The following is a 24,185-nucleotide window of genomic DNA, read 5'->3' on the forward strand; positions in this document are numbered from 1 at the left end:
CCCCCCCCTCCAGCAGACCACACCCCCCCTCAGCCCTGTTATATAAAGTGTGCGCTTACTGAGATAGCCAGTGTTTGTGTATCCCAGGACTCCCCAGAATTATTATATTCCCATTCTTATGTCCCTTCTCTCCCCCAGGTGTTCTCAAAGGCAGGATGTTTAATTGGCTCATTTACTAACTGAAAACTGAGTAAAACAGAGTACTGATTTAAAAGCACAACATTTACAAAGGTATTTGTAAAGCTGGGCAACTGGCAAACTGCATTGTTGGGTCTTTTCAGTAACAAGTGAAATAATCTGGTACAAAGATCAGTTGTATACCTAATATAAAATATATTATATGACATGCAAGTGAACCTAAAACATGCCTCCGTAAGCCAGGAAGATGTCATCAGAGTTTGGTTATGCAGCATTTACATAATAGAGGCAATTCAGCATCTTGCAGTATGCTGGAGAGACTCAGAAATCAGTGGGATAGTGCATTTTCTCAGCAATGGTGACTCACATATAGATGTTTGAATGGGAGATTGTTTAGTATTTTCTTGTTTTTGCTTAGCTATGGATGTCTGGGATAATTACCTTAACGAATTATGAAACACCAGCATGCATTTTCCAGATCCAGCTTTCAGAACAATTAATGCATAGCACAAATAAAGTAAATTAAACCGGATAGTAATCCTTCGGAAGATGTAAGTTGATTTTAGTAAAGGTGGCTGATTCTCAATCTTTCAGTTGGTTTGTTTTACATTTTTGTCTGTGATTTTGCTCATTTAAATTGCAAATCCATTTATACATGCTCAAAATATTTTTAGAAGAGCCACTGACTTAAGCTAAAGCTGAACTTATTATGTTGACCTTTGTGGGTGTTTGCTACCATACGACACCCTAAAACAGACATTCCTCTCGTGTCGATCCATGGGAGTCTTCATTGAAAGGATATTAGCAGTAAACACTTTAAAGCCGTGTTTACTTTCTCAGTTGTCAGGGCGGTTTCTCTTCTTCTCTGCTCCCCTCTCACTTGGCTACTTGCTACTTTATTCTCCCTGCGTCTCAGCACTCTGCATAAAAGGAGCCATGCACCTCATCAGTGGTGGGCATTTCAGAGACCTTGTCATTATTTTAATGTGCTCTGTTCTGATACCCTCTTTCAAGCCCATTTCACTTTCCTTTCATGTTTCTTTGCTTCCTCTGAAGTGATTCATGAAGTTTAGAGGACAAAAGTGCTTTAAGTTCAAGTAGAACTTTACTTTCTTTCATTTTAGCTGTGAACCTTTAGCTATTTTTCAGTAAGTGTAAAGCCAAAATTTGTTCCCTTTCTATACAAATTACACTAGCATTTGTCCCTGTGTATGATTATCCCATTTCAGCAACAGTTTATTCATAGATTGTTTAAAAGGATATTTTATGTAAGTCTAGAGTGCTGTCATACGGAAAGATTTATAGTCATTACAAAATAAATGTCGATACTGAGAAATGTCTGAAGCTCACAAATACATCTACTGATAATATAAGACTCCAGAAGTCAAACGAGTACACATAGGACTATAGACATGAAGCTGAGAGATACCAGAGGAACAGAGATTGCTAGTGACCGTATAGTTTTTAATTCTTGCTGGGAATTCCACCATAGAGGAGCCAGCATTTAAGAAGGATAAAGCCAAAAAGGGCTGCTGAGTGGGGGAGGGGAGACCAGATGGCCAGAGATGGCCCAGCTGAGATTACGGTCATTTCTGATCAGAGTTTGTCAATGTAATGATAGACTTTGTTTAATTTTATTAATTTACCCAAACTTCTCATATGAATTGACTAAAATTAGCTTAACGTTCTACTCCTAGCTTAACATTCTATTATGCTGAATCATTCCCTATTTAAGAATTAGAGCTGGACTGCTTCATGATATTGCGGCTTACATGAAACAAGTAAATCAAGAAGTGGAATTCTTTTACTTATTCTGTTCATGCATCTTTAGTGATTTTGAAATGATCATTTCTATTTCAAACTCTTATGATTGATTTTAAAAGTTTATCAATGATTGCTGTTGTCCATGGGTCACTTACATGGTATGAGATGTCCATGTAGTCACTACTTAAATTTCAACCTGTCAGCCATTATATGACTACCTTTCTTTTAACTGTTAAACTCATAAACCTTTTCTTTTTTGGGGGTAAGTATTTGTGTGTGTGTGTGTGGGGGGGGGGGGGGGGGATTTTTGTTTTCATATATCTTAAGGGTACAAAGTTGCTGTCATACAGATAAAATAATAAAATTTAAATAAAAAAGCAAAAGCAAGAATGATAATAAGTAAATATGAAAAAGCCCCATCTTATCATGTTCAGCTGTTAACGCTTCAGTGATTTGGCCAGAAACGAGCGCTGTGAAAGCGACTCATTAACCTAAATCTTAGCTGCCAAGCGTGAAGCAAACTTGCCAACTTGTGGAGTATAAATCCGGCATGTTTACCGAGTCATCAGACACTAGCAGCACGAGATTTTGTGATGCAAGCACTTACATCTCACTCACTCAATTACACACACTTTCTTAACTTGCGGCAAATTGTTCTTTCTACATCGTCATCTATTAAATGCTCGGTATGATTCTTGCTCACTGTTCTGCAAATGTACACCATTAGAAAACTGTGTGACAATTTTTGTAAATAAAATATGTTCTGGTGGTGTAAGGAGGGAGTGCCTCGCTTTCTCTTATCTACTTTCTATATCTCAGCATATTGTTCGCATCATTTATTTACTCAAATTACCTATAGTCAAAGCTGCATTCTTTTTATTCACTCTTTGAACGACTGCAAACATTTGTCTTGCTTTATAAATGTGTTAAACTCAGCACAATGTTTCACATCACAGACAATTTCTTTGGATGACGTTGGCTAACATTCAAGGAATGGAAATTTTCTATTTCTGAACTTTACATAATGTCCAGATAAAGTCGGGGAGGGGGGGTTTAAAGGCTGGCACACTTGAAACGGTGATCTCTGGGTGCCTGCAGTGGACAGTGATTTCAAAATGCAAATTTTAAGGAAGTTGGCAGTGCATGAAGAGGAACAAGGCGGCCACAGATGGCGTCCCGCTCACTGCACATGTGCGTAAAGGCGCATAAAAGCCCTTCCCACTGAGTTATGTGCTTACAGTCTATTGACAGCAAAGGACACATCTCTCAGAGACTGAACAGCACCAATGCATGGAATGATTTAATAAACAGGAGGTTTTTGTGCAGCATGGTGTCGGTCACCGGTCACCAATAAATCGTAGATCTTCTGCCACTGAAGTGCTTGTCTTGAGTCATGTGACATCACAGTGAAGTCTGCGTCTCAAACATACAGCTGAAACAGCTGCAGCAACAGAAGCACATTTTCCCCCAATATATGTACAGCAGTGAGAGCTTGCCATCATGTACAGGTGCCCGCTGCTAACTGGAAACCCTCTTTGATAAACACTAATTCTGTGTGTGCTTTGGACCAGATTGTTGAGCCACTATCCAGAATCCCTGCAGTGGAACAAAACAAAACCCTACCCAAAATCAGTGATTAGACAGGTGTTCCTGCAGCTTGTGTGATCAAATTACAGAAATATTTATGCACCAGACAGCCAGATGTACACAGGGTAACCTTATAATCCCATTTCACAGCTCCTCAAAACAAGGCTGAGCTCAATAAACACAAACCCAGCTACACTGGTAGGATAACTCCATTAATTGTATTCAGGCCTGCGTTTTTTACTTGACTGGAGTTCAACACATATTGAACGCATATATTAAATTGACAGGGGAATCTGAGGCCATAAGATACATCTGCAGTCTAATTTAGAGTGGAAAACCTTTTCAACAGCTCCTTAATGTGTTTTTTATTGGCGGTCATGCCAGTACTAAGTGCTGATCTTTAGTAAATAAGGAGAATATGTTTAATGCAGTTGGACAGCTATGATATGTCTCTGTATTTCTTTAAAGCCTGTTGTTCTGGACTGTGGGAGTTATTCTGAATCAGCTGATACTACCAGGATCCACTTGCTGAATCTTGGTGGAGGATTAAGTTGAATTAGTGGCTGATATGTTTCACATTCAGCCCAGATGATTTTTTAAAATATTCCTCATTTAACGGTAAACTAAGCTCTGCATAATTTGATGGTATACAATTCAGACTCTTAGGGAAAACATTGCGGTTTGCTTTAGTAGTCTTTGAATAAATTACATATGATTTAGCATCAAACACCATTTTGGCAGTTTTAGTCATGAAGTCTTGGCAGAGTACCAGGGTTCAGCAATTTTTTTGATAATCTGCATCTGCCTGCTTAATCAGTCATATGGTTTCTGTACACAGCTAATCTTAATTGAAACCTTTAGCTGAAGTCTAGACTTTTTTAAAAAGATGATATCAAAACAATGAATTGTTGGCTCAGTGTTTGTAGTAGGATTTAATTTATTTTACTCATTACATTTTATTGCGCACAGTCAATGTGATGGTCCAAAATATAAAGAGTAAAGTAAATAAAGAGCATTGGAATTGTGATTTCTTTATTTGTGGCATCGATCTGTATTAAAGTATCTTTTGGAAAGTGAGTCCCTCAACATTATGTGCTTTATTTCATCAAATGGAAGAAAAATCGAGGAGGATCTGATACCAGTATCAAGTCAAATTTGCAAGAGAAAAAAAAAATGACAGATTTTCTCAGCATGTTCGCTCTGCTTAATAAGCACTCTTATAGAGAATCTGCCATTTTGCCCCATTTTGTTTGTTTACCCAGAAAAATCAATTTTGGATGAATTGACAACCAGTCTAGAAGTGACTGTTTATCTGTGACAGTTACTTGTTGGAGAATTTTGATGATGTGGTCACATTCGTTATGGGCAAAACAAGCTGCGAGGCTTTTAATTTTACCTTGAATGGATTCTTTCCAAATTCCTAACTTCCAAACTTTCAATATTAACATATAATAACATATAATTAATTTAATGTCATCCTTATGTGCTACCACCATAAAGAGTAAGTTTAAAATTATTGTCACTACAATTATTATGCCTTTTTAAAAAATTGTTTTCCTCTCCCACTACCAACTTTTTACTCTTTTTTTTTTTTTTTTTGGGGGGGGGGGTATAATTCTGAGTATATGCAATTTTACTTCAAAATAACTATGTTTGTACTATGGGTTTCATGGTGAACTGTTGCTGACTTGCCTGCAGCATGTGTTTTTTGGTGTATAAAGCACAAGTCAAAGGAATTATTTGTGCTTCATACCGTAGCTTGGAGGTGTGCTTTCAACTCATGTGGATAATTGAATGCTTTGACCTGTATAATTTATAAGATAAACTTATTCCAGTGTTTCTCAGTCATTCCAATGGTTAAACGGGTCTTCGAGGATCCCCTCACAGCCCACCTGTTTTTGCTGAAGGGACCTGGGAGGGAGGAAAGATGAGTACTGGCTACGCGTCCTTGAGGATCGGGTTAAGAATTTCCCAGCTAAACCATGTTATACATCCACAGAAGAACATACACTTACTGCTTAGAAATGTTTATTTTTTGGCACTGTGTAATATCGCTGGGCCTTTTATGGATTTATTGAGAATGTTCAATATGAGCTTGCCTGGCAAAACTGGTAAAAATGCATTCATCACCTTAAAAACAAACATCTGCTATAACCCCAGCCTTGTGCCCTTTGCTGCTGGGATAGGCTTCAGATCCCCTACAGGCTTGACCAGGATAAACAGTTAATGGATGGATGGATGGATGTACTGTATCATCTCTTGCAAATGCAATGTCAGATAATGGCTGTCAGCACATGGGTGGTAATTTTCCTGCCATACTTGTATTACTCATAAAATTTTTTCCTTCCTCAGTTCATTCTGAAGGCTAACAAATGGTTCGATGGATAGACATTTTAGAACAATTAAATGAATGTTTAAATAATGGGTTGCACTTCAATTGATCTTTGTCAAATCTACTTTCTACTGCATTTTCCAACACTATAATTACAGCATCACTGGCATCTTGTTTTATATTGTTAACTGGAACATTAAAATAGATCAAATGAATTTAGATTCAGGAAAGAAAGTCATTCTTTTCTAACATTAAATGGTTAAATATAGTAGACTGCAGTTCTGCACATTTATTGTAATACTTTTGATTTTTTTTTTTTTAAACAAAATAACTGGTGTTTCACGGGATAGTTGTAACAGCAGTTCCTGTCGACAGTGACCTTTCTGGTAGGTTGTGCTCCTTATGTGACCACAGCAACAGCATGAAGAAAAGGTTCTAGCGGTGCGCCCCCGCATGGTCTCGTTACGCTGGGTTAGCGGTCATGCAGCTGACATTTCCAGAGGACCAGCACAGAGTGCCGTGACACAAGGCACAAAGCGAAGCTGAAACTCTTGCTAAATGCTGTTATACAAGATTCTGGGTTAACATCACAGAATGTCCCTCACTCCTGTGTAGTGCATTCTTTATGACTTGTTTATTTGCATTTTGCTCATGTATACAGCTGGGTGTTTACTGAGGCAAGGTTACGTCCTTATTCCTAGGCTAGAGCGCAGTACATCAAAAACTGCAGTACATTAACCTTCCCGGATTTTAGCCTGCAACCTTCTGCTACAGGCCTTGTTTTTTAATTATGAATTCACACAGCAGCTTACATTTTAGGGAAAAATTTAAACGGGATTCCCTGTTTAGACTTTAAAGATTAATAATAATGACCAGAGATGACATTATTCACTGTTGTCGATAATGTTTTGAAGGCTATGTTTAAATACCAACCTGAGGCATTTAGAGTAATATTAATTGAAGCTGACAAAAAAAAATGGGATTCCATTTACTTTTAAGAAATGCTTGCAAGCTGGTTTTATACATAAGCATATAAAGGCGCACAGATTTCTATGGTCCCAACTTTCACACGTCTCCATCTTTATGTACTATTTATGATGTCCTAAAGTGTCCTTGAGGGTAGAGCACGATCCCTCAGCATTCTTCTAGCCAAAGACCAAATGGGCCCCACATTAACACTTACCACCTACTCTGAACACTTTCAGTCCTCGGTGTGCATTTGTATCCCTGTATATTTCTGAGTGCTTCTTATACCACCTACTCATCCTTCTTCTAACAGTGTATTTTGCTCAAGATCACAGGGGGCCATGAGTCTATTCCAGGCAGCATAGGACACAAACGTGGAGTACACCCCCAATGGGATGCACGCACATACTATAGGAAATTTAGTGACACCCGTTAGCCTAACTGAACATTTTGGGATTGTTAGAGGAAGTTAGAGTACCTGGAGGAAACCCACAGGACCCAGGGAGAACATAGAAAGTAGAGGCGAGATTCGAACTGCCAACTGAGGTGTGAGGCAATGGAGATACCCACTAAGTCACCTAAAGCAGTGTTTCTCAACCTGGTCCTCAGCGACCCCCAGACAGTCCACAGTTTTGCTCTGGTAGGGAGATGGGAGGGAGCAGAACCATGGAGCATCCTGGGATCCCCAAAGACCGGTTGAGAATCACTGAACAAAAGGAACAATTAATTGCAATAATGTTCGTAAGTAATATTTGTATAGGATTTTTGGTAAAATTTTCTCCGTAAGGTCCAATAGTTAACATGTTTCCGAAAAATGGTGTTATTCCCGGAGCAGAGATGTACTGATGACTGATTCGGCAAGAATTCATTTGACATCAGCTGTTAAATCACAAGAAGCAGCATGAAAGCTTTTTCTTATTATCAGTGCGAAAATGGTGAATGAAATCCATTTTTTTTCTGCTAGGTGTCTTGCTGTGCTGATGTCTGACACGTTCACACCATTTCTGTTATGCTACAGTGTCTGAGAGCTTTCTTGACTTTCTTGGCGGCTACATTTCCAAGGAATGTCCAATAATTAAGGCACAGATGTATGTGTAAACCATCTATACTTACGCCTGCTGAAATGTAATTACATCAGCTCATGCAAAGGATAAACCAAACTAAGACCACGGGCTTTTGGATCCACAATTTCCATCTTAAAACATGTGATATCTCCTGTGTTTCTTCATACAACAAAAGCAGGAATGTTAATGGGGGCTATCAGACAATTAACCGTTTCTCCGTTAGGAAATCTTGCCACACGGCAGGAGATCCTTCTGAGACATGCGATACGTAAATTTTCTCCTTTCTCCTTCACAGACAGATAATTTTCCACCAGAGCCCAATTACATGGGCAGCAGACAGCAGTTTGTTCAAAGGTAAGGGCCATTAAATAACTTGCTCAAGCATTGTGTTTGCTACTCAAGTTAGTGTTTTCCTCCGCAGACGATGCTGTTCAGAATAGGGCCCAGAGGTGTAGATTCCCTGGTTCCATAGTTTTATTTTTTATATTTTAGCAGCTCTACATTCAAGGACCCAGAGCGGGCAAGCCTGAGGGACAGCGGACATGGTGACAGCGACCAGGCCGATAGCGACCAGGACACAAACAAAGGTTCCTGTTGTGACATGTCCAACAAGGAGGCCCTCAAGATGAAGGCGACCTTAGCTAAACCTCAAACCCTTGAGCAGGGTAAGTGGTCATTCCCATTCCGGCCTACAAGTTCCTACTTTTTTCCAGTTTCCTGCAATTCTCATCCCTTCCCCCCACCCATTGTTGTTGCCCAAGTTTTCTTTCCCATTTTTGTTTTCCCTTCTCTTTTCCTGACCATTCCTCATACCTCATACCTTCTTGTTCCCTGCTCTTTTGTCTTTGTGCACTGAAGTCACCACCATTTAGTCTAGCCAAGCAAACTTTTTATAAATGAACATGGAATATCATTTACTAGGTAGCAAGTAAAAATGACAGTTTTCTGGCATAAGAATAATTATTGCCAGTTACATTACCAAGAGCAGACACATTAAACATGACTGAGATAATATTTAATGTACATCAGCTACAAACATAGTAAGATAAGGTAAGAAATATTCCACAACAAATTTTGTAAACTTGTGTATCAAAGGTGCCAGAAATTATCCACAGTGTACCAAAAAAAAAGTTAAAAAGGTTATAGACTGATGGCACCATTAAATGGTGCAATATAACTGTTGATTTTTGTAAAAGGAAATTTTATGGTTAACATTTATTGCTATGGCACATTTTCATTGGGTATTAGGTAAGACAAATGTACTGGCAAGAGAAATTGGCTAATTAGAGGAGCCCATATGTTCCATATTTTCAAAGTGTACCCATTTAATTGTCCATGTGAAATAGGACAAAATGGCTTGGAGTAGGCTGCATGATATTTAGGGATAAAACCTTGATAAGAGAAATGCTATATGCATGCAAAACACCGAACATGGGGCAGCCAGCTAGCTAAAACATAAGCTAACCACAGGCAAGACAGGAATCCCATTGGTCATGTCTGTTCAATTGCAGTAGGAACTTAATGAGGAAGTTTTTAGCTTTCCCTGTATCTGGCAAAGCACTTTTCACTGGCTTCGGTTGGTATTTGGCTTCTAAGAAATATACTGATTCTGGATTTTGTGGCCTTGGCAAGCAGAGAAGCAGGACACATTCTGGTCTCTGTATGGCATATGCAAAACTGATCATTCATTTATTTATTTTTACATATGTTCCCTTTGGAGAAAAGACACTGGATGTGTTCAGTGAGAGCTTCTGGAGAAGGATGCCTATTCCCACAATCTTACCCATAAAACCATACATAGGCTCGGCCTGCCAGATCCAATAACTGTACTGTAGCTGGTGGATATATGTTTGTTTGTTTGCAAACAATTTGTTTAATAGAATGAATAATTAACCACTTACCTCAATCTTAGCTCCACAGTCTGCTAATATGCATTGTAGTGTGGAGTCAGGTGAATCTGTATTCTTTTTTTTTGGCAAAATTTCTCAGGTTCATGTTTATTTGAATACATCTAATGTTAATATTACCTTCAGACTGAATTGTTCATAAACCTATGTGCAGTGTTCCTGTAAAATAACAGTGTACGCAAATAAGTATAAGCAATCTATTGGCACTGTACTACTGGTGAGTTACATAACATGGTGCAGCAAAATTGCTTGCATAATTTAAAATAGATCATCTGAACAAATAGGTTAGCTCTCGGTCCAGGAAGTGAGAAAGAAAAGAGTGTGGTGGAAATCTGGAGCGAGAAGCCTGCCTCAATTCATGTAGAAAAACAGTCAGCTGTATACATGAGCAAACTAAGGTCTAAGCCGATCTTCAGTTGAGAACCTCCTAAGATGACAAACTTCTGTAACTAGAACTGGGATGCCGGTATGCATTATTTCTTTGGAGGAAAGGCAACCTGTGGTCTAATTCTTTCAGCTTATTATTCTTGTGTCTTTGAGCATGACCAGCTTGATGGAACACTGATCAAAGTACTACAGTCACAGTGAATTGTGTAGCTAAGTCTCCCAGCTCTCATCATCTAATCTTTTAAATTCTGTATTAGAAAGACAATATTTTCACCTTTTCTTGTAATGATTATAATAAATTCACCATTCTGAAAGGACATGCATTCCCTTGCGTTCCATACTGATTTGCATGTAACAACAACCCCCCCCCACACACACACACACACACATGCTTTGTAATGTTGCAGCCTTGCCACATGGGGAGCTATTTTAGAATTGATTAATTAAACTTCCCAAATTAGGAACTGTGTATTAATTAAGCAGAACTAAATTAGAGGCTTTTATATTAATTGATGATTAATTGATGCAAGGATTTGCCTGCAGCACAAACCTAATCCTGGAATGCATTCATTAGAGGCTGCACGCATGAGATGATTTTCTCCTGTCATACAATACCTTTGAGAATGAAAGATGCCGTTGCTTTGTCGAGGTCGAAAGCATGAAGGGAATGCCATTTGATACTACATAAACCGCCTCTACTTGACTTCCATCTCTAGTACTCTTTTAAACTACTGATCACAGATTTTTTTCTATTTAAAGCTTTTTATATGCAGTACAATTAAGCAGTATGGTATAAACTTTCATTTCAGAACTGTCTTAGAATACATGTTCATATTTTAATGCATTATTTTAGCATTTTAGGTGTTTTGTTATTATAATTATTATTGTTGTTGTTGTTTTGTTGTTAATTGCAGAATTACAGATTCAGGCAGATATCCCAAAACTATGGAACCAGTTTGCAGGGACTGAAAGGCAGTTACGGTACTAAGAAACCGATGAATCATGAATAAATTCATCTTTTGGAACTGGCAAGCATATAAATGTGCAAAAATGTAAATGAAATTGTATAAATTAGTCAGGTTTACCTTCATTAGGTAACTCGGGCGAATCGATGTCATACACCATCAATATTGTTGATGTAAACAGCAATCAATGTACAGTAGCTAATGACTTATGTGGGTAGATTGAAAAAGCAAGAGACTGACAAAAAAATTATTAATGACATTCCAAACAAATTATTAAAGAAACAAATTATAAAATGGGCAATTAACTTTACAGTGCACGGCAATGCAAATAAAGGCCAAACTCCAAAAAAACTTTCCTTTCATTGAATATAAGTTTTTCTGTTATATATAAAACATATATTTATATTTTCCATTATACTTAGATTAATGGATAAAGACCTGTGTGAAAGTTTACGGGCTACATTGACTACACTGCACCACCCAGTAACCTTATATAATATTTATGTTTCATGGATTGCAATAAATCACGTGATTTACCCAGTTAGCATCCATCAAAATGCTTCCACTCAGAACTTCTACAATAAAATAGTGTGAATGTAGTTTGAAAATGATCTAAGGACCGATTTTTCAGGTAATTTCAGGTTTACGTAGTGTTACATAAAAAAAATAAATAAATAAAAAACAATAAAATTAAAATAACACCTCAATTGTAGCCTAATACAATGGTTAACACTTCAATTTCAACAATTGTGTTCATAGGGGGAAAAAAAGAAAGAAAAAATGAAAATTGTGTCCCCACAATAACTGATTTGGAGTGAAATACGACAAACAAATGGGTTTGAATAATCTTTTTTAATACATTTGTCATTCAAGTTCACATCTGGTCTGTTTTGATGCCTTGTTTTAAAAAGGTATGGTGCAACAGAGTGGCAATTCTATTACCTTAAGGTTAACACTCAGTGAAAAACACTAAATGCTTTAGGGTGTAATTTCTATTTTACTGTTCGTCTCTATTCTAAAAAAAGAGCACATGAGAATGGGCATTTTGCTTAATTACATTTTACAATTAAATTGATTTCAAGGGAAGTAGTGTGTTTCCTTAACAGCAAAAAGAAAGCTGTTCTATGGAGCCCTAACTTTGCTTCTTTCCAACCCTCAACACTGATATAGTACATGCTTGCAAGCATGGGACCTGTTTTCACTAATAATGACAAGACTGTTCTAGATGCATGGGGCTAAAAATTATAAACAATAGTTCAGCACTTTTTTAGCTGCATCAACTAATTATGTGTTGTGAATAAAAATAAGTGATTTTGTCCCAAAAAAACGGTAATGAGACCCTTTCCAGTCTGAGTAGGCTAACAGATTTCCATCTCATTTAAGGGCCTTCATGTATTGCTATTATTCCTTTCCTTCCTGTACTACTCAGGGTGTCTGTGTGTGCTATATTTTTAATATGATAACACAAAACTGAAAATTATATCAAAATTATATTTTCTCACCTTATGACATAATTCAATTCCAAATGGTCAATAGTCTCTATTGTTATTATGTCCCCACCAAAAAAAAAAACAACTTTTTTTTGTTTGCTTCCTATAAAGAACTTCAGGACCATATAAATATTGAAACGGGCAAATTATTTCGGCATAGTCTTATCTCATTGTTTGATTTTTGAGTTAAAATATGTCAAGGTGTAGTAAAAGACCATAATAAAAGACCATAAATGGAAATGAGATGGTATTTTTATTTGGCAACCCATTATAAAACGCTTTTTGCTTGTGTGTGTCTGCTTCAAATTGATTTATACCTTTAAAGCAATGCAAAATGTACTTATGCAGTTATTTAATGTGCGCCTCTTTTTCAGTCAATACTTGTTGAACACTTTACTTTAAGGGACTGCCGAAGTGTAATTATGTGGTTTCTAATTGCTAAGCTATTATGAATACTGATTAGATAACAGAACCCATATATTCTTGTCTTTGCAGGCAAGGGGGAAATAAGAAACATGGGAGGAAGAATTTTAACGGTGTATAATGAATGTTGCATAAACAGATTAGTCTTGCAAAAAGCAGTATTTAATTAATTTTTGGACATCTGAAATCTCATTAGGGCAGAGTGTCTTGTTCTTTTTTTATTTGTGTCTTGCAATGAGTTTTGCTATTTAATTGCCTTCTTGGGTGTAAAATGTGATTCTTGTCACTTCACAGTCTGAGCTCCTTTGCGTTGGGAAACACTGTGCTGATCCGTGCCTGCGATTGCAAGAGCTCGCCCCTGAGACCCGAGCATGTTGAGCTGCAGTCACTGCGATGCTAAGGGAGAGATTATCATGATACCTTGTCAATTTTGGCAGAACGCCTTGTCACCCATCTGTCATCTGTGTTATTACAGGAAACATTCTGAGGGGAGTGGGACAAAAAGGAAGGCTTTATTATGAATCAACTCTTACTCCATACTGTGTAATATTTCTCTTTTTTATAGAAACATATACCATCATGCAGTTTGCGAGGGCATCAACCAGTCAGGGCTGTAAGCACTGATTCTTTGTGAGTGACCTCTGCCACTCCCCTCAAAACCCAATAAGGTGGAGAAAAAGAATTTCATAAGCTCATATATTTGAAATGTATTAACTTTAACCTTTAACAACTCAAAGGTGGTGTCTCCCTGAAACATAATTTGTCGAAATAAATATACTAGTAACAAAACATTACTGGTCAGCAATGTGAGTGATGAGGCACTTGAAGGATGAAGCTGAGGAACTTCCTGTAAGCAAGCATATGTGTGTGTGCGTGTGTGTGTCGATTATGTTTATATTACATTGTGGGGACCAAATTTCCCCCATAATGTAATAAAAGTCTGTTATTTTGACGTTATGGGGACCATTTTTCAGGTCCCCACTAAGATCTGCAATCAATCAAGGATTGCATCTGAATGCAGTCAAGGAACTAAAAATGCCAAAAGTCTTGCATTTTGTTTGATCACTTATGGTTAAGGTTAGGGCTGTGTAGGGGTTAAGGTCGTATTTTTGGACTCCTTGTTGGAGTGTTCCCCATATAAATGAATGTAGAGTCCCCACAATGATATAATTACAAACCTGTATGTATGTGTGTGTGCGTTTCTGTGAGTGTATGTTTTGGATTTGAAATTTCTGTGGCCTGCATGCCAATGCCTTCAGCGGAAAAGCTAATGGGCTCCTGGACTAGGAAGGGCCTGTCTATCTGGTGTTTTCCTCATTAAGAGACAGGCTCTGTCCCTTTAGTGGGGGTAATGTCTCCCGTCGATGCCAGCCCTCGGGGTCCTTATTACTTTATGCCCCATTTGCATTGAAATGACTTGTGCACTGAGGTGGTGGCGCACTCGTGGAGAACACAAGAAAGGGAGCCCCAGAGCCAGCGTTTCAGGAAGGGCGGCACTGACACGATAACAGGGCTTTCTCAGTGGGGAGGCACATGCACTCTCATGCAGGCCTACTCATGCTTGGTATGGGGTCACCGAGTCCCTCTCCACTCAGAGTGAACCCTCACGACATGGGTGTCACATGGAGGTAAAAGTATAAAGAAAGCCAGCTCGTATGGCCAAGCAGCTTTCACATGTGCTGGCAGCTGTTACTTTAAGCAAATTATATATGTTGGAATAATAAAATGTGTGTGTATATATAGGTTACATTACTATTTATAACTTTATACAGGCGCCAAACAACACACATGTATGCATATACTACTCCTTTTGCTCCTAAATTGTAATAAATCTGATTCTTTTTTTAACCCTTGTAAATGAAGACATGGTTTATGACAGGGAGTCAGGAATTATTTGTTTAACTGGATGCAAGTTGATCCCCTGGAGTCTGAACATTTTTGGACGACTGTAATGGATTCAAAGCAATTGAAGCCTAGAAGCAAAATGAAGAACAATTTCTTAAATGTCTTCACAAGTGTTTCTTGTTGACCCCTTTCATGGGCATTTCAAACATTTTGTTTGCTATACCCTACTACACATATAATAACCAGTACTACTCCTATTACTACTTCTACATTAATACTACTGATACTATCCATCCTTCAGTCTTCAAACCATTTATCCATTATGAGGTACAGAAGAGGGTGCAAGGCATGGGACATTAGGGTCACCTTCACCATCACAGATTCTGACTTTGCACTGTGGGTAGAAACCGGAATATCCAGACCAAATGTATGTGAAAATAAAACTAATCACTGAGTGACTGCAATTTACTATTACTACTACTACTACTAATAATAATAATAATAATAATAATAATAAAACAATAGTAATATTTGTAGTAAAAACAACTCCTATATGTAAGTTTGAATTAACTGATCTTGTAGAGCTGGGATCTCCTACACAAGGCCTTAAATGATTCCAGGCCATCTGCCTTGGAGATGGTCCGCCTTGATTAAAAAGTACAAATCGGCATGATCTGTAAAGCCTCTTGCCCTTCTGTATTTCCTTGACAGGAGAGGATGGGTCCTGCAAAGAAGACTCAGAGGATAATCTAGTCGAGAGATGATATGATAGAGCCTCTCTAGAGAAGGACAGGGTCAGAGAGGAGGGAAAATAAAGCACATAATTGTAACTAGGCAACAATAAATCAGAAAAGCGGGTACCATCTTCTTGGGAAGCAATAGGGATGCTTACACTGATTGCTGTGGTAATAAATGCGTCATTTTCGTTTAGCAGAGATGCATTTGGCTCAATTATCCTTTTTGCTCTGATGCTTTGCTTACATGACTTTAGTCAGGTCATTCCAAATTTCCCTTTTAGAAATGGAGCAACATTTTGTAGTCTTCTTAATGAAATCAGGGGTGTTTAGAATGTTAAAGAGTTTACCAGTGACCGACCTTAAGATCCAGTTTGCGCAAGCCCTATTAAAATTAGTCATAATTACCCAGGCAACATAGCTGGGACTATGAAAGCTGTATTTGAGGTCACTAATGTAAACACTGAAATTCTAATTCTAGGTTCTCTGGGTAAATTGGTGTGATGCATCATAATTCACGTGTGGTGAGGCTGTTTACATCGGAGTGTTTTGTTGCTTTCCGAATCTATAATTTAAGTTTGAAGGGCCTATATAATCTCAAGCATGTCTTTGGGAATTTTACTTATCTTTGGCCCTAATGCTAATGCTTTGCAATGAATTCAATTATATATATTTCAGAATGCAATAATGATCCGAAGATATTTTTCTTTTACTGCAGTGCCTCTATGACTTGGTCGGTCAGACTAAACCTTGTAGCCTGCAGCAGGCTGACATGGGTGAACAGACACATTTATTATGCAGAAATATGATATAAAAGTATAATGATTATTCCAGGCACTTGATCATCTTATATTATCATCCAGTCAAAAGGTTTTTTTTTTAATTCCATTATTTTTATTAAACAATAAACAGCACAGATTCAGACAGTAAACAATAATATACTTTGAGCGGGCTAAAATATCAATGCTAAATGAATATACAGAAACACAAGCTTACTTGTTCACTGAGCCATGCAGACGATCCAAGTAAGAGGAGATGTAGTTTCTGTCACAGAAAAACCTTCAGATCTCAATAGTGCCATTGTGTGCTCTATATTTGACAAGACAGGGATTTTGGCACATAGAGACATCTACAAATATTCTTCCACTTTAACCCTGTTTGCTTAAGTATTTTTATATCTGCTTTAAAAAGACAACATGCACAGAAGTAGTACCACAGCATGTTTGTCACCGTAGGCTGAATTAGATTTATCAGAACATCTCCTGATAGGTGTTCAGTAAGTAATACATTTGCAGAACATGTCTTGGCTTGATGTGCCTCATGTTTTACTCTTGCAATTTTTACCCAGTTATTAAAAAGGTCTTTTACTTAAGGTGATTGAAAAGAAAGGGTGGATCTAATCGGGCTTTTGCTAATGACTGTTTCTCTCTATATTGTACTGCTCTGTAACTCAAAACACAGATCAAATCTTTAATACCTGTTGCATATTTCTTCTCATCATCAGAAGAGAGCTCTAATCATCCTTCCCCTCACTGCTAACGGCAGTCTGTTTGTGGATAAATAACAGCAGGATCCGCTCAGTCTGCCTTGCATCTTAATTAAAAGGTTACACCCTCTCTGGAAGCTGACGTTTCATTGTCATAACTCAGTTTCAAAAGGAGTGAAAGTGGAGTTAATTCACACTGCCAGGAATCATGTTGCCAAACTTAGGATCATTAAACCAGCTGGGTGATGATGAGAACAAACCTGGGTTTCTCAATCTCCTGTCCTAACAAGGATTGTGAAAAAATGTGTAATCGTAATTTATATATATATATATATATATATATATATATATATATATATATATATATATATATATATATATATATATATATATAGATAGACAGATAGATAGATATATACACACACAATTATTATGATTGGAATCTTACAAAAATTATATAATATCAACAATAATATAATTAATTAAAAACTAATATGTAGAATGCAATATCTTTTCATATTAATATCTTTTCAGAATATTCATTTCTGATACAACTTTTACAATTATTGATTAAATGACGACATTTCCAGTATAAGCACAACATAATTAAGATATAATACCTAAGCTACACACCCCAAATTGGTTTTGTGTACAAAGAAAATGGTTGGAAGCAATTAGCAGCACACTAAATATCCATGAAATTATTCTCCAGTTACAGAAGGGAGGCTGGTATGAACATGTTCTTCAATCAACTCAGGTGTCCTTTTCTTTGCCTGTATTACTCACCAAGAAGGGTTGTCAGAGGGTCATGGATACTCAGCAGATTCAGGGGGCCCAGCACTGACAGGGCCTCTTGAATATGTAAAACTTTACATCATTTGGGAGGGGATGGGTGGGGTGGGGTGGGGAGGGGAAGGGCAAAGTGACCTTTTCTTAGGTGGCCCAGAATTTCTAGATACGACCCTGTCACCAACAGTTAATTAATGCTAGAGTGAGAATCACCTTGGAGTTCTGAAAACTGAGTTTTGAAATGTGCTTTAACCTTTTGTCTTTTAATGTCTTTGACCTCAACATTGTCAAATCTTTTTGCTACTGTGGGAAGCAGGCTCATACACCATTTTTATAACTTCCATCCATCCGTCCATCCATCCATTAATATTCTAGCCACTTATTCTGGTCAGGGCCTGGAGTCTATCTCAGGCAGAACTGGCCAGAAGGTTGGCGTACAGCCTGGATGTGATAATTTTATTGTTATGTATTATGTTAATATTTTAGTAGATTCGTAGTCCAAAAACACACACACATAAATATACAGTAAAACCCTGGATTGCGAGCATAATTTATTCCGGAAACGTGCTTGTAATCCAAAGCACTTGTATATCAAAGCGAATTTTCCCTTTAGAAATAATGGAAACTCAGATGATTCGTTCCACAACCAAAAAATATTCATATAAAAATTATTAATACAAAATATAAAGTAAAAATACATAAAACAAATTAACCTGCACTTTACCTTTGAAAAGAATTGCGGATGGTGTGAGGGAGATGAGAGAGAGGAGAAGTGGAGGGTTATTTTGTTGGACGACTTTCACTGTAACTAACAGAATCAATGCTATCTGTTGGCTCACTGGAATCTTTTTCTTTTTGCGCGACTTTAACAAGAAACTTATCCAATGACAGCCGCTTTTGCCTCCTTTTTGATTTAGTGGAAATGTGCATTGCATTGTCTTTAAACAGATTCATCGCTCGCACTGCTACGCCCTTATTCTGGTGGTGCTTTTCTACTAATCTTTGACTATACGAATGAGGGGCGCCGACTGGGATCGAGCATGGGAAACGATTACCCACAATCCCACAGCGAGAGAAGAACCATTGGCTCAATTGTGATTATGTGACGCTCGGTAGACAAAGCATATATGTAATACTCTTATTGCAAGACCTCGGTCGTTTATCAAGTTAAATTTAAGGAAAATTTTTGCTCGTCTTGCAAAACACTCGCAAACCAAATTACTCGCAATCCGAGGTTTTACTGTGTGTGTATGTATGTATGTGTGTGTGTGCGTGTGTGTGTGTGTGTGTGTATATAAATTTCAAGAGTTCTGACACTACGTCATACATATGATTTAATAACAATGTGTATTTTGGTAATCCAGATCTGTAAATTACTGGCCGGACGCAGCTATCTAATAGTGACATACAATTTTCTTGTTAGTGAGACAATGATTAAAAATTCAGGAAACTCAGAGTCTGTATCAGTCATTACATTTTCAAAAATAACAGTTTGTATTTCAAAGATCTTGTCAACAGTTTTTGTTAAGCAGTGTAAAACAAAGTTGCCAACTGTCTGGACCCATTTTCTGCTCTGGCTTTTTATACTTAATTTAGAGGGCATTGCGGCTCCTTCCCCTTTGGGGATAATTTAACATTGGCAGTTCCAGTATGGTACTGCTCAACCAGTATGGAAAATAATAATAATAGTAATAATAAGTAGGCACAGAAATGCAGTCACCACTGGAGACTGTGATCCCTGATGTCCCAATTACAAAGGCTTAAACTGCAGATTAAAATGAGCCTCTCGCTGTTTTCGCCTGTTTTAATAAGACTGCTCTGTGCCGAACATCTCTCCAGGTGAAATATGCACCTGCCCAGCTGCCTTCGTCGTAGAATATTTATTGTGGAGATGAAAGATAAGGTACACACTGGGCCATTTGTGTTGCAGGTTGTTGTTTTTTTTTTCATATAGTCTCAGGCAGGTGCATTTCTTTAAAAGCACATTTTACTTTAAATTATACGGCATATCCAAGCCTGGTGACTCTCGCTTAAATGACCCCATTGTCCCTTTTGCTTTTAACAGCAAGCCTCAGGGCATTCCTTAGAAATTGCCATGCCATTAAAGCTTATTAGTCTTAGAGGTATGTGTTGCTGAAAAATGTAAATTATACATTTTCTTCAAACAAAGGTACTGAATGAGGCCTTTTGTTTCTCCCTATTTGTTTTAAGATGGCTGCCCCAAAAGATAAACTGGACATGCTTTTTACACATAAAATGAAAGACTGCAGCATAGCTTAGGGAGTCCAAGCATGTCGTCTTTTCAGAGTCATCCAGAGACAGAATTGTAGCGAACAGAAATTGCATTTTCCCGTATGCGGTTTGAAAGAGGTATTATTAAGATATTAGGCTGTAGTGACAGCGGTTTTACATAAGATTCCATTTTGCAGCCTTACTGGAACCTTATAAGATTTCCTTAGCTAATATCTCGTCTTTGGTCTGTGTTTCCTCTGTTACATACAAAATTTATCTGGCACATGAAAGCACCGTTAAAAGACATCTGGAATTGTAACAGCTAACTTTTATTGTGAAAACCTGGCCCTATACAATTGACAGTCCAGAGCTTGTCACACAGTATATAATCTGTGTTTCCCCTTGTACTATCCACAGTAATTTAATTATGTTGGCTATTCATTTCTTGGGCAATTGCACACCAGGTTTTTCACTCTGTGCCATTTAGAAGGCTTTAATACATTTAGGAGGATGGTGTGAACTCAGTGCCACGTTGATTCGCATCGCATGGAGCAATCCATTTAATTATGAATTTCAAATATGACTCTTTTTTTTTTTTTGACTGTGACTTGTGTGACCATGCCTTTGCAGCTCATAGATTTATACAGCCGGATGCCCGCAAAGCGAGTGCATGTCAAATCTACAACAATGAGCAAATGTCATTCCCAGTGACTCACAGGTAACAATTCCTGTGTAACTAACCATTAAACTACCGACTACCCTTATCACCGAGGCACCTAGTTCCTAATTTCAACCTTCGGGTAAATTCAGAAGTTGTTATTCTAGATGAAAAGACTGAGCGAAATTTTATTATGGATGAGTATGTTTCCCATAGTCTTGGTGGTGTTCATATTCAAAAAAGAAGTGCACCCTATGATCAAAGCAATAATCCAAAACAGCAATCTAAGTTATTACTTACGCTACCAAACGAAATAATGCATGTTTAATCTCTCTCGTGTACTAGACCAAAGTGTGCCCGTGAAATCATGTCTAGTTCAACAGAAAGAATACAGGACAAAGAAATGTTTTAGTTTTTGTCACTTTGTACCGTCGATCGGGCTGAAACTGGAGACAGATCGTGGAGCACTTAAGTTGATCAAGAAACTTGAGTGCATTCCACACCGACGGAAAAATTCCAGCGATCAATACATGCCCCCCTTTGTACTCTGAAGCATCCGTTTATTCTGGTGACCTGCCATTTGGTACAAAAGGAATCTCTAACCTCCATCAATAACATTGTATGCTTCTTTGTGTTTTACAAATTGTGATTTCACTTGAATCAGGAATATTCTGTCATATAAGTAAGCATTGGTTTTGTTATGCTGTTTTCAACTTTAATTGGCATCCTTCAGAGCATAAACTTTTAACAACTCAGGTATTAACACATCAGTCTTAGAATGGAATAAAGAGTGAAGGAAAGATATTATTTGTTTGTTTGTTTGCTTTTTGTTTGTCTTTGTGTTATTTTGGTCGTACTAGGCCTTCCTCCTGTTGCCTTTTGCCAGCTGAGGAATTTCTCAGTGATGTTGGAAATTTCCTCCTTCTTGTGGGGATGAAAGGCTCTTCCAAAGCCCCGCATTAGAGTTGTTTTTCATGGGTAAAGCCATCCAGGAACTGGATATCCCCCTTAAGATTATAAGATATAGACACTGTAGAGACTCACTGAGAGGGTTATTATTGGGTTTCGTAACCAGTTGACAAGATTAGCTGTCAAAGCCAGAAGGTCTGTTGATATTTAACAAACTAATGAACTGTTAGTTTAGGCTTGGTTTAGATGCAACGGATACATTTCAGACCAGTAATCCATCCCTCCATACATACATCCCTCTTTAAATACATTAATCTTGTCAGGGTCATGGTTAGGAGAGGGTACAGGGGACAGCAGTGACATAAGCAATTTGAGTCTGAATCTGTACACTTTTATTATCAGGGGACTTTATTATCCCAAAGGAAATTGTTTGGCTATTTTGTTTCATAGCAATGTGACAGCAAGCAAAAGCGGGGCCCTCCTTAACTGACTCTTAGTTCTGTGTAATGGAAATGGTTTCCTGGAGTACTAAGCTTGCCTGCTGCAGCCTGATGTTGGCTGAGTGTCTTCCTGCCCCAGGTGACCAGGTGCAGTGGCAGTCTGTCACAAATGCTTGGGGTCCCATCCAGCTGCCACCAAAATCTGCTCTGAGGGGATGTAGCGCCCCATCCCCTGATCAGCTGGGCCTCGCTACAAGGACACAGGTGCACAGTGCTTTGTCAGCCACAGCTTTCTGCTCCCATTTTAATCACATTCATCCGGGGATATTAATCATAATGCAAAGTATTACAGTGCAGATGGACGTCCGTGCTGAGTGGGAGGAGCCAGCCTGTGGCGAGGGTGACATTTAGCAAAAATCAGTCTGCCCTTCATCCTGAGGTTTCCCTTTGAAATGAGAACAAACTCACTAAACAAGCCCTTTTTGCTAGGATTTACTGTTAAGCAGTGTAGGTCAGCTTTCTTGAACAACGGAAAGCTATTTATGTTTTTTTTTTTTAAAAAAAAAAAAGGCTGGAATTTGTGCAAGCACTCCACCAACAGTCTCTTTCTGGGATAGCAGTTGAGCCATTAATCAGGCTTTCGTTTGGACAAGAACTCTCAGAGATGCATGGTGGGTGATGAGTGGTGTACCCCCTGGAGAAAAGTATTAGTAGTGTCCCGTGAATGAGATAATTGTATGTGACTGACTGTTCACTGCAGTGGCGGATGTCCGGACAATACTTCTGGCTCCTTAAATATAACCAAGGGATTATTCTTCACTTTTGGCAGACCATCAGACAACTCTGCATCCTGCCTCTGGATTTTCTCATTGCGCTTGGTTCTTATAAATGTATGAATGTGTGCAACCCATACCTCAGTGCACTAGGTAAAAGCACAATTACTGATTCAGTCTGAAGTCCTGTTTCTTCCAGGACCACTTGCCCTAACAACTTTGCAATTTGCTATCGAGGCCCTCCTTTTTAATTTTTAGTATATTTTTGTTGCCAGAAAGAGTTATTCACTTGGACGGTTCACTTTGCACAAAGGACATGAGGAAAAATACAGTGGGTAGGGTATTCCATTAAAATAGCAACACAGTGTGAGAACGGGTGAGGGGAAGGGGGGGCTGTCTTGGGAGGGAGATTTAGGTGACAAGGTTTGTTTGTGTCGATTCACTCCACCTGTCCCTTGTTCATGAATAGGAGTGTAAACTGATATGCTCTGTTCTTTTTTGGCCCCAGTAAACCCAGCCAGTCCCAGATGCCTGTCCTGACGGGAGTCTCAGTTTATATCTTCCCCCAGTGCACAAGCCAAGTTAAATTTTTATGTCTCCTTTTCACCCTGCTCCACTGTATTGTGTTGACCTTGTCCCTGCCTTGTCCCTGTAAACCTTTAAAGGAAACACCCCATTCCCTTATAAACCCATTCTTCCATGCACGTCCCCTTGTCACATAGTCCTCTTTGCTGTCCCAACCGATGCAATTCTCACTCATGATAATGCTGGATCCTAGCAGGGCTTCTCCTTATGCCCTGTGCATGCTGCTTGGCATCAAAGCACAACTTCTCATGACATGTCACAAATGGGCAGCTCAAATAGATATCACACTCGCTCTTCAGACGAGAGGAGAAATCCAATGTGTAGCAGTCTGCAGGCTAAACCACTCAGGAAATCAGAAATCTCCTGCTTCTCATAGATTTCACTGAAGAGACTAGCTCGAAAATTAGATGCTAATAAAAGATTTGGTGGTAGCCCTTAATGCACCTCTCTCGGCATTATGAGAACACAAGAGCTTTAAGAATGCTACATTATCTTTTTGATCGTTACAGAATTGAATAAACCAGCAATCAACCATGTGTTTCCTTGTTCTTTCTGCCAACCTTAGGTACTTATTTGGTTTCTTCTGTAAGGTGGATTTGTAATATCAAACAATGTAATATCAAACAGTGTAACAACTGGGATTTGGGGAATGTCTGTCTTAATGTTTACATTTTTTAAATACATTGTATGTCTTTAGGGAAAACCTTCCTT

General features: G+C 38.3%; 1 protein-coding gene across 3 annotated transcripts in view; it reads left to right on the forward strand.

The window, feature by feature from the left end:
* Positions 1-24,185, forward strand: part of LOC125751527 (protocadherin-17-like) — a 42,712-nt gene that overhangs the window by 12,256 nt on the left and 6,271 nt on the right. For 2 of the 3 annotated variants that reach the window (XM_049030465.1, XM_049030485.1), the window contains exons 3-4: positions 8,147-8,205; positions 8,344-8,516. In XM_049030465.1, coding sequence (XP_048886422.1) covers positions 8,147-8,205; positions 8,344-8,516 — 232 coding nt within the window. The remainder of the gene's footprint in view (positions 1-8,146; positions 8,206-8,343; positions 8,517-24,185) is intronic. The other variant, XM_049030474.1, reaches the window with a different exon arrangement.

This window comes from Brienomyrus brachyistius, chromosome 1 (assembly GCF_023856365.1).
Source record: "Brienomyrus brachyistius isolate T26 chromosome 1, BBRACH_0.4, whole genome shotgun sequence".
Classification (NCBI taxonomy): domain Eukaryota; kingdom Metazoa; phylum Chordata; class Actinopteri; order Osteoglossiformes; family Mormyridae; genus Brienomyrus; species Brienomyrus brachyistius.